This window comes from Colobus angolensis, unplaced genomic scaffold (assembly GCF_000951035.1).
Source record: "Colobus angolensis palliatus isolate OR3802 unplaced genomic scaffold, Cang.pa_1.0 Scaffold187, whole genome shotgun sequence".
Classification (NCBI taxonomy): domain Eukaryota; kingdom Metazoa; phylum Chordata; class Mammalia; order Primates; family Cercopithecidae; genus Colobus; species Colobus angolensis.
This window is the reverse complement of record NW_012115010.1, coordinates 1,156,447-1,172,656: the sequence shown is the minus strand read 5'-3', so window position 1 is coordinate 1,172,656 and position 16,210 is coordinate 1,156,447. Positions and strand designations below refer to the sequence as shown.

Genomic DNA, 16,210 nt, shown 5'->3' with positions numbered 1-16,210 from the left:
GTGGCTCACACCTGTAATCCCAACACTTTGGGAGCCCAAGGTAAGCAGATAACTTGAGGTCAGGAGTTCGAGACCAGCCTGGCCAATGTGGTGAAACCCCATCTCTACTAAAAATACAAAAATTAGCCGAGCATGGTGGTAGGCGTCTGTAATCCCAGCTACTAGAGAGGTTGAGGCACAAGAATCATTTTAACGGAGGAGGCACAGGTTGCAGTGAGCCAAGATCGCACCACTGCACTCCAGCCTGGACAACAGAGCAAGACTCCATCTCAAATAATAATAATAATAAATTTAGAAAAAGGAATAATGATGCTTAATTTTCAGGATATATTTTCCTCAATAGACAGTGAGAGTTGTCACTGTTTTTTATAACAATCCTACTTGGCAGGTCCCTCTCCCACCTAATTGTCAACTCCTGGAGGGTAGGGCAGTGCCTCCTTCACCCACACTTTGTACCCCTTTCCTGGTCTCCTGGGATGTGCCCAGAGAAGCTCAGGAAAGCTTTACAGTCATCTAGGGAGGCTGAATAACAATGGGCCACTCCCTTTCTGTTACTCCTTCCAGACATTGCAGTGGCTGCCCCCTACGGGGGTCCCAGTGGCTGGGGCCAAGTGCTGGTGTTCCTGGGTCAGAGTGAGGGGCTGAGTTCACGTCCCTCCCAGGTCCTGGACAGCCCCTTCCCCACAGGCTCTGCCTTTGGCTTCTCCCTTCGAGGTGCTGTAGACATCGATGACAACGGATACCCAGGTGCCCTGGACTGCCTCCAGTTAGAAATGCCCAAGAAAGGCCCTTGGACATTTGCTGGAAGTGCCGAGAGACATGGCCAGGGGCTCATGGCTGGACTAGTGTCCCCCTGTGGACTGCCAGAGGGGCTGGGTGAAACCTCCAGTGGGGGAGGTGGTGTGGGGACACCCCTGGGAAGATGAGATGAGGATCCCACGCCCTCTCTAATGGCCAATTCTGACCCCTTCCTCCATGTCTATAGACCTGATTGTGGGAGCTTACGGGGCCAACCAGGTGGCTGTGTACAGGTGAGCGCTGGCTCCAGGGGCAGGATGGGGAAGGTCCCATGCCATCAGAGGAGGCCAGGCCAGGAGGAGCCACAGTGGTGAGCCTACCCCATCACCCCATCCCATCAGAGCTCAGCCAGTGGTGAAGGCCTCTGTCCAGCTACTGGTACAAGATTCACTGAATCCTGCTGTGAAGAGCTGTGTCCTACCCCAGACCAAGACACCCGTGAGCTGGTGAGGAGGCAGAGGGCATGAGCCTTGAAGGATCTGGGACCTCAGAAAGGCCCCAACCCCTGAGCCCCACTTACGTCTTTGCAGCTTCAAAATCCAGATGTGTGTTGGAGCCACTGGGCACAACATTCCTCAGAAGCTATGTGAGTGGCATGAAGGGGATAGGAGGGAGGTGGGCTTGGACTCCTCCGGAGGCTGGCCAGGGAGGTCCTGACTCTTCTGCTTGCCCTGCCAGCCCTAAATGCCGAGCTGCAGTTGGACCGGCAGAAGCCCCGCCAGGGCCGGCGGGTGCTGCTGCTGGGCTCTCAACAGGCAGGCACCACCCTGAACCTGGATCTGGGCGGAAAGCACAGCCCCATCTGCCACACCACCATGGCCTTCCTTCGAGTACGCCCAGGCAGGGGATTGGCAGGGCTGGGCGAGTAGAACACACCCACTGCACTTGTTCTTCCAGCCCTGGGGCACTGAGCTGGGCGCTGTGAGTCCGGGGGTAGTCAGGACACGGTGCCGACTGGCCAGGAGAAGGTGGGATGTGTATGGTAGCAAGATGGCCTGACTCCTCCCCCCATCCTAGGATGAGGCAGAATTCCGGGACAAGCTGAGCCCCATTGTGCTCAGCCTCAATGTGTCCCTGCCGCCCACGGAGGCTGGAATGGCCCCTGCTGTCGTGCTGCATGGAGACACCCATGTGCAGGAGCAGGTAGGGACAGGTGGGGACAGGCAAGGGAGGTGCAGGACCCCTGACAACAAGTCAAGATTAGAGTTAGTGCCAAGATGCAATGTGAACCCCAAAACCTTGATGTAATTCCAAACCCTAATGAAAACCTCAAAATCTGGCCAGTCGCGGTGGCTCACACCTATAATCCCAGCACTTTGGGAGACTGAGGTGGGCGGATTGCCAGAGGTCAGGAGTTGGAGACCAACCTGGCCAACATGGTGAAACCCCATCTCTACTAAAAATGCAAAAAAATTAACTAGGCATGGTGATGCACACCTGTAATTCCAGCTACTTGGGAGGCTGAGGCAGGATAATCACTTGAACCCGGGAGGCAGAGGTTGCAGTGATTGTGCCACAGCACTCCAGCCTGGGTGACAGAGTGAGACTGTCTCAAAAAAAAAAAGGCCAGGAGCAGTGGCTCATGTCTGTAATGCCAGCACTTTGGGAGGCCGAGGCGGGCGGATCACGAGGTCAGGAGATCGAGACCATCCTGGCTAACACGGTGAAACCCCGTCTCTACTAAAAATACACACACACAAAATTAGCCGGGTGTGGGCGAATTTTTTAGCCCGTAGTCCCAGCTACTCGGGAAGCTGAAGCAGGAGAATGACATGAACCAGGGAGGCAGAGCTTGCAGTGAGCCAAGATTGTGCCACTGCACTCCAGCCTGGGCGACAGAGCAAGACTCTGTCTCCAAAAAAATAAAATAAAATAAACACCTAACAATCCCAGTATCCTCTAAGCTCTAATGTATATTGATAAACCCTGACATTGTCTCAAACCTCCAAATAAACCCCAGAGCCCCATCTCCAAACTCCTTTTCATCCTCAGATCTTCTTACTCCCTAAGCCCCTATGTGAACCCAAAGCCTACTGTTTTCCTAACCCTGATGTAATCCCCAAACCTCACACGTCCCCAGCTTACCCACACACCCCAATGTGTCCCCCTAGACACGAATCGTCCTGGACTGCGGGGAAGATGACGTGTGTGTGCCCCAGCTTCAGCTCACTGCCAGCGTGTGAGGAGGCCTCCCACTCCGCCCCATCCTGGCCCTTTCTGCCCGTCATACCTGCTCCCCACCTGAGTCCCCTCTCTTCCCACATCCTGGGCCCAGACCCAGGCTATCTGGCTTCACTCCTCTTTCCCCACAGGACAGGCTCCCCGCTCCTAGTTGGGGCAGATAATGTCCTGAAGCTGCAGATGGACACAGCCAACGAGGGCGAGGGGGCCTATGAAGCAGAGCTGGCCGTGCATCTGCCCCAGGGGGCCCACTACATGCGGGCCCTAAGCAACGTCGAGGTACGGCCCCCACCCTGGGAACAGTACCCAGGATCTGGGAGGTGCTGGAGCCTTGGCTCTCTCATCTCCCTCCCTGAGAGTCTCTCTTCTCTTCTGCTTTGCTGTCAAAGATGTAATTTTTAATTTTTTATTTGAAAGAGGAATACTTGCTAATGGCACAGAATTCCAGAACTCTATTACAAAAACCAGAAAAGCAAAAAAGGCTTAGGAACCAAATGTTAACAGGAACCTCTGTTAACATTTGGAGGATGTCCTCCCAGTCTTTTTTTCAATATTGACTGGCACTCACATAAGTATATATTTATTTTTTATGTTGTTAATGTAGTTTATAATAATGGGGTCATACTCTAATGTTTTGTGTTTTTTATTTCCAAAATGAAAATGCATAAAAAGTAATAGTGCTACAGCAATACACCCACTAGCATGTGACAGTCCCTTGAGATCCCACCCCAAGAAACCCCCTCCCTACCTTGGCACACAAATCTTTCCAGACCTTCCAAGGGAGCTTAAATATATACATACGATGCTGATGCCTGTAATTTCTTTCTTGAAACTGCTTTCCTGAAGGGCTTTGAGAGACTCATCTGTAACCAGAAGAAGGAGAATGAGACCAGGGTGGTGCTGTGTGAGCTGGGCAATCCCATGAAGAAGAACACCCAGGTGAGGCTGCTGGGTCGTGGTGCTGGGTCTCCACCAGTGGCTCATGAACAACCAGATTTTAGGGGTGAGGTTTTAGAACCGCATAGTTCTGGGCCAGAATCTTGGACCTCACACTCCCTCGCCCCATGTCCTTGGGTGAGTGACTTTCCCTCTCTGAGCCCCTTTACCCAGTGGGCTTCCAGGTAAAATAGAAATAATAATGGTGGCCTGGCATGGTGGCTCACGCCTGTAATCCCAGCACACTGGGAGGCCGAGATGGGTGGATCACGAGGTTGGGAGTTCAAGACCAGCCAGGACAACACAGCGAAACCCCATCTCTATTAAAAATGCAAAAATTACCCGGGCATGGTGGCACACGCCTATAGTCCCAACTACTCAGGAGGCTGAGGCAGGAAAATCACTTGAACCTGAGAGGTGGAGGTTGCAGTGAGCCGAGATCATGCCACTGTACTCCGCCTGGGTGACAGAGTGAGACTCCATCTCAGAAAAAAAAAAGAAAGAAAGAAAAGAAAGAATAATGGTGATCTTGAAGGGTGAAGACTGGAGGCCACATTCAGGGCAGGGCTGTCCGAAGTGGAGCATTTGGGCAGTGACCTTTTTGTGATCTCCCAGATAGGAATTGCGATGTTGGTGAGCGTGGGGAATCTGGAAGAGGCTGGGGAGTCTGTGTCCTTCCAGCTGCAGATCCGGAGGTACTGACCCAGCAAGTGTGCCTACCCACCACCCTTCCCCTGTCTGACCCGTGCAGAGCCCCTCCGCTGCCTTCCATACAAAAGGGTCTTTTGAGGCCGGGTGCAGTGGCTCACACCTGTAATCCCAGCACTTTGCAAGGCCAAGGCAGGCGGATCATGAGGTCAGGAGTTGGAGACCAGCCTGGCCAACATGGTGAAACCCTATTTCTACTAAAAATATAAAAATTAGCTGGGCGTGGTGGTGTGCACCTACAATCCTAGCTACTCAGGAGGCTGAGGCAGGAGAATAGCTGGAACTGAACCTGGGAGGTGGAGGTTGCAGTGAGCTGAGATTGGGCCCCTGCACTCCAGCCTTCCAGCCTGGGTGACAGAGCGAGACTCCGTCTCAAAAAAAAAAAAAAAAAGAAAAAAGAAAAGGTCTTTGAAGAAGCCTAGTTCCCTTTCTTCCTCAGAGACTTATGTCTGAGTCTTGGAGCCGTAGAGGAAGTTCTCTCCCAGGCCTAACTTCAGTGTGGCATGCTGTTTGTATAATTAGCTTTCTCTGAACTCTCTAAAATTCTGGCCTCACCCTCAGAGAGTCACTGGGCTGGTGTCCCTGGCCCTGTTTCTCCTCATTCCCTCCCCTCTAGCAAGAACAGCCAGAATCCAAACAGCAAGATTGTGCTGCTGGATGTGCCAGTCCGGGCAGAGGCCCAAGTGGAGCTGCGAGGGTGAGAGGCCAGGGGTGGAGAATGGAGGTGGTATTCAGGGCTCTCAACTCCAGGGGGCGCTGGGGAACCCCACAGGCCAGTCAGGGCATCACACTCTCTCTGGGGGTCTTGGGCATTTGCAGGAACTCCTTTCCAGCCTCCCTGGTGGTGGCTGCAGAAGAAGGTGACAGGGAGCAGAACAGCTTGGACAGCCGGGGACCCAAAGTGGAGCACACCTATGAGGTAGGGAGGAGCCTCGCGTCCCGGGCTGGGGTGAGCGGGTCCTCAGAAGCCCGGGTGAGGGGCTGAGCTCCCCGTGCCCTGCCACCACCACCCCTCCAGCTCCACAACAATGGCCCTGGGACTGTGAATGGCCTTCACCTCAGCATCCACCTCCCCGGGCAGTCCCAGCACTCCGACCTGCTCTATATTGTGGATATACAGCCCCAGGGGGGCCTTCAGTGCTTCCCACAGCCTCCTGTCAACCCCCGCAAGGTGAGAGCTGGGTGGAAGAAAGAGCTGTGAAGGGGGCCCCAGACCAACCACCGGGGCACCTCTGTGGGCTGGGGCTCAGCAGAGACCTGGGCCTGACCACTCCTTTGCCCCACCAGGTGGACTGGGGGCTGCCCACCCCCAGCCCCTCCCCCATTCACCCGGCCCATCACAAGCGGGATCGCAGACAGATCTTCCTGCCAGAGCCCAAGCAGCCCTCGAGGCTTCAGGATCCAGTTCTCGTAGTGAGCAGGCTCTCTGGTCTCCAGTGGGGCCTCCCCGGGGCCCAAGGGGCAGAGGGGTTGGGAGGAGGGAGAGGGGTTCGGGTGTGCTGTGGGCCTCTGTGGGCCACGCTTGGTCCCAGGGAGCACTTCAACATGAAGGAGCACGCTGGCTTGTGTCTGGGGTGAGCTGAAAGACACCTGCACTTTTTTAAAGCTTCCCAGTACATTAAGGAACGTAAAATAATGCCAAAGCAAGGTTATCATAGCTCTGGGCGCTGCGCGCTGGGGGGTGACCCTTCCTGCATCTCTGGGACTATGTGAGCAAGCCGTGGAGACAGCATCCGAAGCTCGGATCCAAGGCCCTTCCTGATGGGAAGGCCACCGCTCCCTGAACCCCCAGCCCCCTCTGCGTTGGGTCCTGGGGGTAAGGGGGTGGGGGGTGATAGGGTGATGGGCCAGGACGGGCTGGGGACTGACGACGCCTCCCCTCAGAGCTGCGACTCGGCGCCCTGTACTGTGGTGCAGTGTGACCTGCAGGAGATGGCACGCGGGCAGCGGGCCATGGTCACGGTGCTGGCTTTCCTGTGGCTGCCCAGCCTCCACCAGGTGAGGCAGGCCGTAGAGTGGCAGGGCCGGGCCTTCTAGGCGGGGACCACTTTGCTCTGGGAGGGGCGGGGTTTGGTGTGGGAAGGCAGGAAGAGAGGGAAGGCAAGGTTTACTTTGGGGGATTACAGTGGGATTAGGCCAGAGGCAGGGCTTCCCCGCCGGGAGTGTGGGACCTGGACTCCTGCAACCAATAGGCCTCGTGTGGGTGTTTACGGCTTTCAACCCCAACCTGTCCAGAGGCCACTGGATCAGTTTGTGCTGCAGTCACAGGCGTGGTTCAACGTGTCCTCCCTCCCCTATGCTGTGCCCCCGCTCAGCCTGCCACGAGGGGAAGCTCAGGTGAGTGTTGGGGGGTGGAGCAGAGACCAGTCCTGCAGGACCCATTGTCCCCAGTCAGTGACCAGTCAGGAAGGTCTGAGGGGTGGTATGGGTGGGTGGCATGGCTGGAGGTCACCAGCCTGAGGTTTGAGTCTTTATGAAAGGCAGGTGTCTGCCGGGTGTGGTGGCTTATGCCTGTAATCCCAGCACTTTGGGAAGCTGAGGCAGGTGGATCATGAAGTCAAGAGATCGAGACCATCCTGGCCAACATGGTGAAACCCTGTCTCTACTAAAAATACAAAAATTAGCTGGGCATGGTGGCACGCATCTGTAGTCCCAGCTACTCGGGAAGCTGAGGCAGGAGAATCTCTTGAACCCAGGAGGTGGAGGTTGCAGTGAGTGGAGATCACACCACTGCACTCCAACCTGGTGACAGAGCGAGACTCCATCTCAAAAAAAAAAAAAAGAAAGAAAGAAAGGCAGGTGTCAAGGTGACTGAGAAGACACGTGGGTTTGTCCCCAGGTGCGGACACAGCTGCTTCGGGCCTTAGAGGAGAGGGCCATTCCAATCTGGTGGGTGCTGGTGGGTGTGCTAGGCGGCCTGCTGCTGCTCACCATCCTGGTCCTGGCCATGTGGAAGGTGAGGTGTGAAGGACGGTGGAATCTCCAGTGGGGCACAGGCTTGGCCCCGCCTTGCCTCACAGGGAGTCAAGGAGAGATGGTGGCCCACCCAAGTGGGTAATCCAGGGACCAGGGGTCTATGTCTCCATTATTAGAATGTCATTCTCGGCCCAGTGGGGTGGCTCACACCTGTAATCCCAGCACTTTGGGAGGCCAAGGCGGGTAGATCCCCTGAGGTCAAGAGTTCGAGACCAGCCTGGCCAAAATGGTGAAACCCCGTCTCTACTAAAAATACCAAAATTAGCCAGGCGTGGTGACACATGCCTGTAATCTCAGCTACTCGGGAGACTAAGGCAGTAGAGGCGGAGGTTGCGGTAAGCCAAGATCACGCCACTGCACTCCAGCTTGGGCAACAGAGCAAGCCTCCATCTCCAAAAAAAAAAAAGAAAGAGAGAGAGAGAGAGAGAGAGAAATAGAATGTCTTTCTCTAGTAGAGCAAAAAAGGTAAAACAAACACACAAACACAAAAAATGTCATTCTCCTGGGAACACTTCCAGGTACATACTATTGGAAAGGATAGCGCCTGAAATTCTGGGGCCTTTAGACACCCCTGCCACCAGAAAGAATCAGAGGATATAGAGGGTATATAGGGTGTAAGTTCTGCCTTCAGGAATTCCTGGCTGGTCTCGAGGACAAGACACACTTCCTCCTAGCTCTGCCCTTCTCCTTGAGTGAGGCAAGAGGCCCAAGGACTGGTTTACACCCTATTCCTTGCTTCCTATGTGGCCCTGGAAGGTCACTCGCTCCTCTGCACCTGGAGAAGCCTCAAGCACCCTGAAGGGAAGACATGGTGCTTTCAGGGAAACCACACACTAGACCCACAATAATCGAACACATACCATCATATGCTCGAGTCACGTAGACACAAACTTCAGCATAAGAAAAATTCCAGGCTGGGCATGGTGGCTCATTCCTGTAATCCCAGCACTTTAGGAGGCCGAGGCAGGCGGATCACAAGGTCAGGAGTTGGAGACCAGCCTGACCAACATGGTGAAACCCCATCTCTACTAAAAATACAAAAATTAGCCAGGCATGGTGGCGCACGCCTATAGTCCCAGCAATTCAGGAGGCTGAGGCAGGAGAATCACTTGAACCAGGGAGGCAGAGGTTGCAGTGAGCCAAGATTGCGCCACTGCACTCCAGCCTGGGCAACAGAGCGAGATTTCGTCTCAAAAATAAAATAAAATAAAATAAAAATTCCAGGTGGGGGCCAGGTGCGGTGGAGCACTTGAGGCCAGGAGTTTGGGACAACATAGTGAGACTCCATGTCTACAAAAAAGTTTTTTTAAAAAAATTAGTCAGGTGTGGTAGTCCACACCTGTAGTCCCAGCTGCTTGGGAGGCTAAGAGGTGAGAGGATTGCCTGGGCAACAGAGAAAGACCCTGTCTCTAAAAATAAAATAAAAAAGAAAAATTCAGAGGCCAGGCAGAGTGGCTTATGCCTGTAATCCCAGTACACTAGGAGGCTGAGGCAGGCAGATCACCTGAGGTCAGGAGTTTGAGACCAGCCTGGCCAACAGGGTGAAACCCCATCTCTACTAAAAATTAGCTGGGCATGGTGGCACACACCTGTAAACCCAACTACTCAGGAGGCTGAGGCATGAGGCAATTTTTTGAACCCGGGAGGTGGAGGCTGCATTGAGCTGAGATCGAGCCACTACGCTACAGCCTGGGTGACAGAGTGAGACTCCATCTAAAAAAAAGAAAAAAAAAAAAAAACTCAGGAGAGAAAAAACAAAAACCCAACAATTTGTTCCATGCATTATCTCAAATGTCAAAAGGCATCCATTTGTGAGGGGTTCGTGTTCCGTGCAGGTCCAGGGAGGCGCTCGTAGCTAACATACTTCCTCACACGTGCTCTGAGGCTGACAGATCATCTCTATACCCTGACCTTGGCCCCCATGTACCCCCAGGTCGGCTTCTTCAAGCGGAACCGGCCACCCCTGGAAGAAGATGATGAAGAGGGGGAGTGATGGTGCAGCCTACACTGTTCTAGCAGGAGGGTTGGGCGTGCTACCTGCACCACCCCTTCTCCAATGAGTTGCCTCCAAGCTTTGGTTGGAGCTGTTCCATGGGGTCCTCTTGGTGTCATTTCCCTCCCAACAGAGCTGGGTCACCCCCTCCTGCTGCCTAATAAAGAGACTGAGCCCTGATGCCGAGCATGCTGCCTCCTTTTGGGGCCAGAGGAGAGAGGACTGAAGAAATGTTTTGGACAGGGACCTAGGGCTGGTGGAAGTGTGAACAGAGAAGATCTCTGCCAGGGCAAAGTGTGCAAATCACTGTCATTGGGGAGTGTCAGGGAGTGCAGAGTTGGGGTGGCAGGTATAAGAAAAGAGGGAGAGCCAGGCGCAGTGGCTCATGCCTGTAATCCCACTAGTTTGGGAGGCCGAGGTGGACGGATCACCTGAGGTTGAGAGTTCGAGACCAGCCTTACCAACATGGAGAAACCCCATCTCTACTAAAAATATGAAATAAGCTGGGCCTGGTGGCGCATGCCTGTAATCCCAGCTAGTCGGGAGGCTGAGGCAGGAGAATCGCTTGAATATGGGAGGCAGAGTTTGCAGTGAGCCAAGATTGCGCCATTGCACTCCAGCCTGGGCAACAAGAGTGAAACTCCAGTCTCAAAGGAAAAAAAAAAAAGGGAGAGAAAAGGTGGCAGGGCCTCAAGGAAGACTGGAGTGGTATGAACATGTCTAAGGGCAGGATGGGATGGGAGGGCAGGCGATGGGGTGGGAGCATCAGAGAAGGTAGGCTGTGTCCTTGGTGGGCAGCTTTATTTATTTATTTATTTATTTTACTTTTTATTTTTGAGACAGAATCTCACTCTTGCCCAAGCTGGAGTGCAGTGGCATAATTTTGGCTCACTGCAACCTCTGCCTCAGAGGTTCAAGTAATCTCCTGCCTCTGCCTCCTGAATAGCTGGGACTACAGCAGCACACTACCACAGCTTGTTAATTTTCGCTTTTTTTTTGTTTTTTTTTTGAGACGGAGTCTCGCTCTGTCACCCAGGCTGGAGTGCAGTGGCATAATTTTGGCTCACTGCAACCTCCGCCTCAGAGGTTCAAGTAATCTCCTGCCTCTGCCTCCTGAATAGCTGGGACTACAGCAGCACACTACCACAGCTTGTTAATTTTCGCTTTTTTTTTGTTTTTTTTTTGAGACGGAGTCTCGCTCTGTCACCCAGGCTGGAGTGCAGTGGCGCCATCTCAGCTCACTGCAAGCTCCGCCTCCCGGGTTCACGCCATTCTCCTGCCTCAGCCTCCCGAGTAGCTGGGACTACAGGCACCCGCCACTTCGCCCGGATAGTTTTTTTTTGTATTTTTTTAGTAGAGACGGGGTTTCACCGTGTTCGCCAGGATGGTCTCGATCTCCTGACCTCGTGATCCACCCATCTTGGCCTCCCAAAATGCTGGGATTACAGGCATGAGCCACCGCGCCTGCCCAATTTTCGTATTTTTAGTAGAGAAGGGATTTCATCATGTTGGTCAGGCTGGTCTTAAACTCCTGGCCTCAGGTGATCCACCACCTCGGCCTCCCAAAATGCTGGGATTACAGGCGTGAGCCACGGCGCCCAGCCAGGGCAGCTTTAAATAGCACATTTGTTACAATTTTGGAAGGGTAAACTTCACAATGACCTGAGGTGTGGAAAAATAACATGCTTTCCCTGCCTTTCTATCAAAAAAGGTCTTTAAAGCTGTTTGGAGTGAGAAGGGGCAGAGGGAGCCTGGCTCAGCTGTTGCCTGAGGAAGGCAGCATCATGCCAGGGAAGAGAGAGCAAGCATTGCTCCCTGGCTACCCACCAAGAAGAGCCTTTAGCCAGGAAAGAGGATAAGGATGGAAGACAGCTCTCCAGCTGTGGTGAGTACAGCTGAGAGGCAGAGGTAGGGAGGTCTCCCTGAAGTCCTGAGGGATTTGTTCATTCCTGGGTTCAATAAATATTTATTGATCAGGCATGGTGGCTCATGCCTATAATCCTAGCACTTTGGGAGGCTGAGGCAGGAGGATCACTTCAGCCCAGGAGTTTTGGGCTGCAGTGAGCTATGATCATGCCACTGCACTCCAGCCTGAGCAACAGAGAAAGACTCTGTCTCTGAAAAAATAAAAATTGACCGGGTGAGGTGGCTCACACCTGTAATCCCAGCATTTTGGGAGGCCGAGGTGGGCAGATTACCTGAGGTCAGGAGTTCAAGACCAGCCTGGCCAACATGGTGAAACCTCGTCTGTACTAAAAATGCAAAAAATTAGCTGGCCATGGTAGCAGGCGCCTGTAATCCCAGCTACTCGGGAGGCTGAGGCTGGAGAATCACTTGAATCGGGGAGGCAGAGGTTGCAGTGAGCCGAGATTGTGCCATTGCACTCCAGCCTGGGCAACAAAAGCCAAACTCCATCTCAAAAATAAAAATAAAAATTACTAGCTAGGTGTGGTGGTGTGTGCCTGTAGACCCAGGTACTTAGGAGACTGAGGCAGGAGGATTGCTTGAGCCTGGGAGGTCAAGGCTGCAGTGAGCCTTGATCTCACCACTACACTCCAGCCTGGGTGACAGACTGAGACCCTGGCTAAAAAAAATTTTTTTAATTAAAAATAAAAATAAATAATCATGGAGCACCTACTGCATGCCTGGCACTATTCCAGTGCTGGGATGCAGCAGTGAACAAAGCAACATCCCTGCCCTCCTGGAACTTACATTGCAGAGGTAAAAAGTAAAGTAAACAAATAAATAAATGTATGGTCAGTGGCAGGCAGTGAGTGAGTGAAAATAAAGGTGACGAGAGAGTGATAGATTGTATATGGGTGAACCAGGTATGGTGGCTCACACCTGTCATCCCAGCATTTGGGAGGTTGAGGCGGGCAGATCACCTCAGGTCAGGAGTTGGAGAACAGTCTGGCCAACATAGAGAAACCCCGTCTCTACTAAAAATACAAAAATTAGCCAGGCACGGTGGTGGGCACCTGTAATCCCAGCTACTCAGGAGGCTGAGGCAGGAGAATTGCTTGAACCCAGGAGGCATACTCCAGCCTGGCAACAGAGAAACACTCCATCTCAAAAAAAATATATATATATATATATGGTGGATGTTTAGAGGGGTGCTGCTAACATTTTAGGTAGGGTGGTCAGGGAAGGCCTCTTTGATGGGATAAGCAGGGAGATGAATGACTGAGCCATGCAGCTACATGAAGATAAAATGTTCTGGAAAGAAAGAGCAGCCAGTGAAAAGGCCCTGAGGTAGGAGCTGGCTTAGTGTGTTCAAAAAAAGCAAGGAGGCCCATTTGGCTGGAGGCAGGTGGGTGAGGGTCCAGGAGATGGGGGATGGGAGCAGGAACACCCCGTGGCCACGGGGAGGACTTTGGACTTGACGCCAAGTGTTGGGGGAAGCCATTGATGAACCATATAACAGCAAGAGCTGTTGGTATTTGATTTTACCCAAAGGTGTAAATAGTAAATTCTGAAAAGAATATTTTGACATACATGCATGGCAAGTTTCGGAACAGGTTTCTATTTGGGTGACTGAACGCATTTAAGAAAAGATTAAGCAGTGATCCTTGAACCCCAGCCAAATTGCCTCCTCCTTCCGTCATTGCAATTGGATGGCTCCAGTCAACTTATCTTGATCCAGCAAAGCATTTGGCATTTGTCCTTATAGACAAGACATAAATGTGAGCTGGATCATAGAGACTCGGATTTAGACCTGAACAATTCTGATAAAGCTGAAGGAGATCTCTATGAAGCTTCATCCTGGCCCTGGGCTGCCTGGCATTGTCATGAGTCGCTTGACTGGAGGCAGAGGAAGCCACTCTTCACCCTGCAGATGGCTGCTGGCTGGGAGGGAGCTCCAATACAATGGGTGACTGAAGCAGATTCAAGGCAGCCTTGACAGATTGCAAAGTTGGGTAGAAACCAACAGGATGAAATTTACCAGGGATGAGTGCTAAGTCTTGTGCTGAGGTTCCAAAAAACTAGTTACATAAGAATAGTACTGGGAAATCTGGTGAGATGGAAATTTCTATTGAAAAGAGAGAGAGAGGCTGGGCGCGGTGGCCCATGCCTGTAATCCCAGCCCTTTGGGAGGCAGAGGCGGGTGGATTACAAGATCAGGAGATCAAGACCATCCTGACTAACACGGTGAAACCCTGTCTCTACTAAAAATACAAAAAAATTAGCCGGGCGTGGTGGTGGGCGCCTGCAGTCCCAGCTACTTGGGAGGCTGAGGCAGGAGAATGGCGTGAACCCAGGAGGTGGAGGTTGCAGTGAGCTGAGATCGCAGCCACTGCACTCCAGCCTGGGCAACAGAACGGGACTCCATCTCAAAAAAAAAAAAAAAAGAAAGAAAGAAAAGAAAAAGAGAGAGAGATGCAAAGAAGAAGGAAGGGAGAAAGAAAGAAGAGAGACAGATACACTGGCAGTTTTCATTCTGTCCACAAGCTTATAATGATGTCCCCTTAAATCAGAAGACCCGCCGGGCGCGGTGGCTCAAGCTTGTAATCCCAGCACTTTGGGAGGCCGAGACGGGCGGAGAGGTCAGGAGTTCGAGACCATCCTGGCTAACACGGTGAAACCCCGTCTCTCCTAAAAAATACAAAAAGCTAGCCGGGCGAGGTGGCTGGCGCCTGTAGTCCCAGCTACTCGGGAGGCTGAGGCAGGAGAATGGCTTGAACCTGGGAGGCGGAGGTTGCAGTGAGCTGAGATCCAGCCACTGCACTCCAGCCTGGGCGACAGAGCGAGACTCCGTCTCAAAAAAAAAAAAAAAAAAAATCAGAAGACCCAACCAGGAGGGAAGCCTGCTGTTCTCTGGGAAATGGGGTCCTTGCCTTAGGTATCCAGTCCCCTCTTGGCCACCACACGGTGAGAAAGAGAAGGTGACAAACCGGAGAGAACCAGGGAAGAGATACCAGATAAGGATTTGGCCAGCTGGAAACTGATTGATGATGACAACCAGAAATACTGAACTGGAAGGAAAGAGAGCTTGGCTGGGACTAGGGCAAGCCAATAGCTGTCCTCAAATACAGGATTCAATGGCTGAGGACAAGGGAGAGACCCAGTTTATCATTCACAAAGCCAGAACCAAGACCACTGAGAATCACCAACTGGTGGAAGAGAAAGGCTGCTGCCAGCTCTGGAAACACTCCTTAGCCATTAGCACTGCCCAGCAATGCATCATATTACCTGGGCACAGGTGAGTCCCCACCTCACCCTGGGCCAGCAATAGCAGCATTTATTATGCCCCTGCTCCTGTGAGGCTTGTGCTAGAGTCTTTACATCATTATTTGGTCATTACATCTCATTTAGTCGTTACAGCAACCCTGTGAGGTAAAGATTATGACGACTCCCATTTTAAAGGAAGACAGGACCAGAAGGCTGAATAACTTGCCAGTGGCTTAATAAGAGACTTAGGGCTAGGCATGGTGGCTCACACCTGTAATCCCAGCACTTTCGGAGGATCACCTGAGGTCACAAGTTCAAGACTAGCCTGGCCAACACAGTGAAACCCCATCTCTACTAAAAATACAAAAATTAGCCGGGCATGGTGGCAGGCATCTATAATTCCAGCTACTCAGGAGGCTGAGGCACAAGAATCTCTTGAACTCAGGAAGCGGAGGTTGCAGTCAGCCGAGATTGCATCATTGCACTCCAGCCTGGGCGACAACAAAAGACTCTTAATGATCAGTAGCTGCAACACTAGAAAGATTTTTCTTTGCTCTTGCAAAGAAAAATCCCTTTGGTTCTCGAAAATCTCCTGAAAAAGAGGAAGACTTATGAAGCCCTCAAAGCCACCCAGGCAAAGCAGGCACTTTTGTCAAAGAAGGAGCAGAAGGAAGGAAAAGGGCTCAAGTTTAAGCAACTGGAATCATTCCTACATGATTCCTAGCAGCAGAAATGTGACAAAATGCATCTCAGATGACTAGAAGTCAAACGTCACGCCTTGGAATTGCCAGATAAACATTCCTTGACCTTTGTTGTATGCATCGAAAGAATTGATGGCGTGAGTTTATTGGTGCAGAGTACCATTTGTAAGACTTTGCCTAAATAAAATTTTTAGTGTTGTCTTTGTAAATGTCACCCCCCAGAACCCAAAAATGCTGCGTATAGTGGAACCTTATGTGACCTGGGGATTTCCAAATCAGAAGTCTGTCCAGGAACTCATTTTGAAACATAGACAAGCCAAGGTCAAGAATAAGATCATACCTCTGACAGACAACACAGTGATTGAAGAGCACCTGGGGAAGTTTGGTGTCATTTGCTTGGAATACCTCATTCATGAAATTGCCTTCCCAGGGAAGCATTTCCAGGAGATCTCATGGTTCTTGCGCCCTTTCCACCTCTCAGTGGCCCGTCATGCTACCAAAAATAGAGTGGGCTTCCTCAATGAGATGGGCACACCTGGCTATTGGGGTGAATGCATCAGTCAGCTCATCTGCCAGCTGAACTAGACCCAGGTGCCAAACTGCAGTAAATTTTTATCAATGAAGTGGAAGCATGTGTAGTAGAAGCATGTGTTTTTGTTTTTATGGGAATTTTTATCAAGTATCTTCAGAGAAGATTATTTCCAGCTTTATCTTCAAAAACTGGAAAGGAAAGGTCAAAGAAAAGACA

The 16,210-nt window shown here is 51.9% G+C and overlaps 1 protein-coding gene and 1 pseudogene across 1 annotated transcript in view; both read left to right on the top strand.

Annotated features, from left to right (window-relative positions):
• ITGA2B (integrin, alpha 2b (platelet glycoprotein IIb of IIb/IIIa complex, antigen CD41)) overlaps window positions 1–9,770 on the top strand; it is a 17,522-nt gene extending 7,752 nt beyond the window's left edge. Inside the window, exons 13-30 of the mRNA XM_011940098.1 lie at window positions 565–747; window positions 986–1,031; window positions 1,140–1,244; window positions 1,329–1,384; window positions 1,477–1,628; window positions 1,816–1,941; window positions 2,910–2,977; window positions 3,111–3,258; window positions 3,826–3,918; window positions 4,531–4,610; window positions 5,240–5,320; window positions 5,443–5,542; window positions 5,642–5,794; window positions 5,911–6,036; window positions 6,508–6,621; window positions 6,859–6,960; window positions 7,463–7,579; window positions 9,533–9,770. Coding sequence (XP_011795488.1) covers window positions 565–747; window positions 986–1,031; window positions 1,140–1,244; window positions 1,329–1,384; window positions 1,477–1,628; window positions 1,816–1,941; window positions 2,910–2,977; window positions 3,111–3,258; window positions 3,826–3,918; window positions 4,531–4,610; window positions 5,240–5,320; window positions 5,443–5,542; window positions 5,642–5,794; window positions 5,911–6,036; window positions 6,508–6,621; window positions 6,859–6,960; window positions 7,463–7,579; window positions 9,533–9,592 — 1,910 coding nt within the window. The 3' untranslated portion in view covers window positions 9,593–9,770. The remainder of the gene's footprint in view (window positions 1–564; window positions 748–985; window positions 1,032–1,139; window positions 1,245–1,328; window positions 1,385–1,476; window positions 1,629–1,815; window positions 1,942–2,909; window positions 2,978–3,110; window positions 3,259–3,825; window positions 3,919–4,530; window positions 4,611–5,239; window positions 5,321–5,442; window positions 5,543–5,641; window positions 5,795–5,910; window positions 6,037–6,507; window positions 6,622–6,858; window positions 6,961–7,462; window positions 7,580–9,532) is intronic.
• Window positions 9,771–10,343: 573 nt separating this feature from the next.
• LOC105510409 lies at window positions 10,344–16,210 on the top strand (annotated as a pseudogene).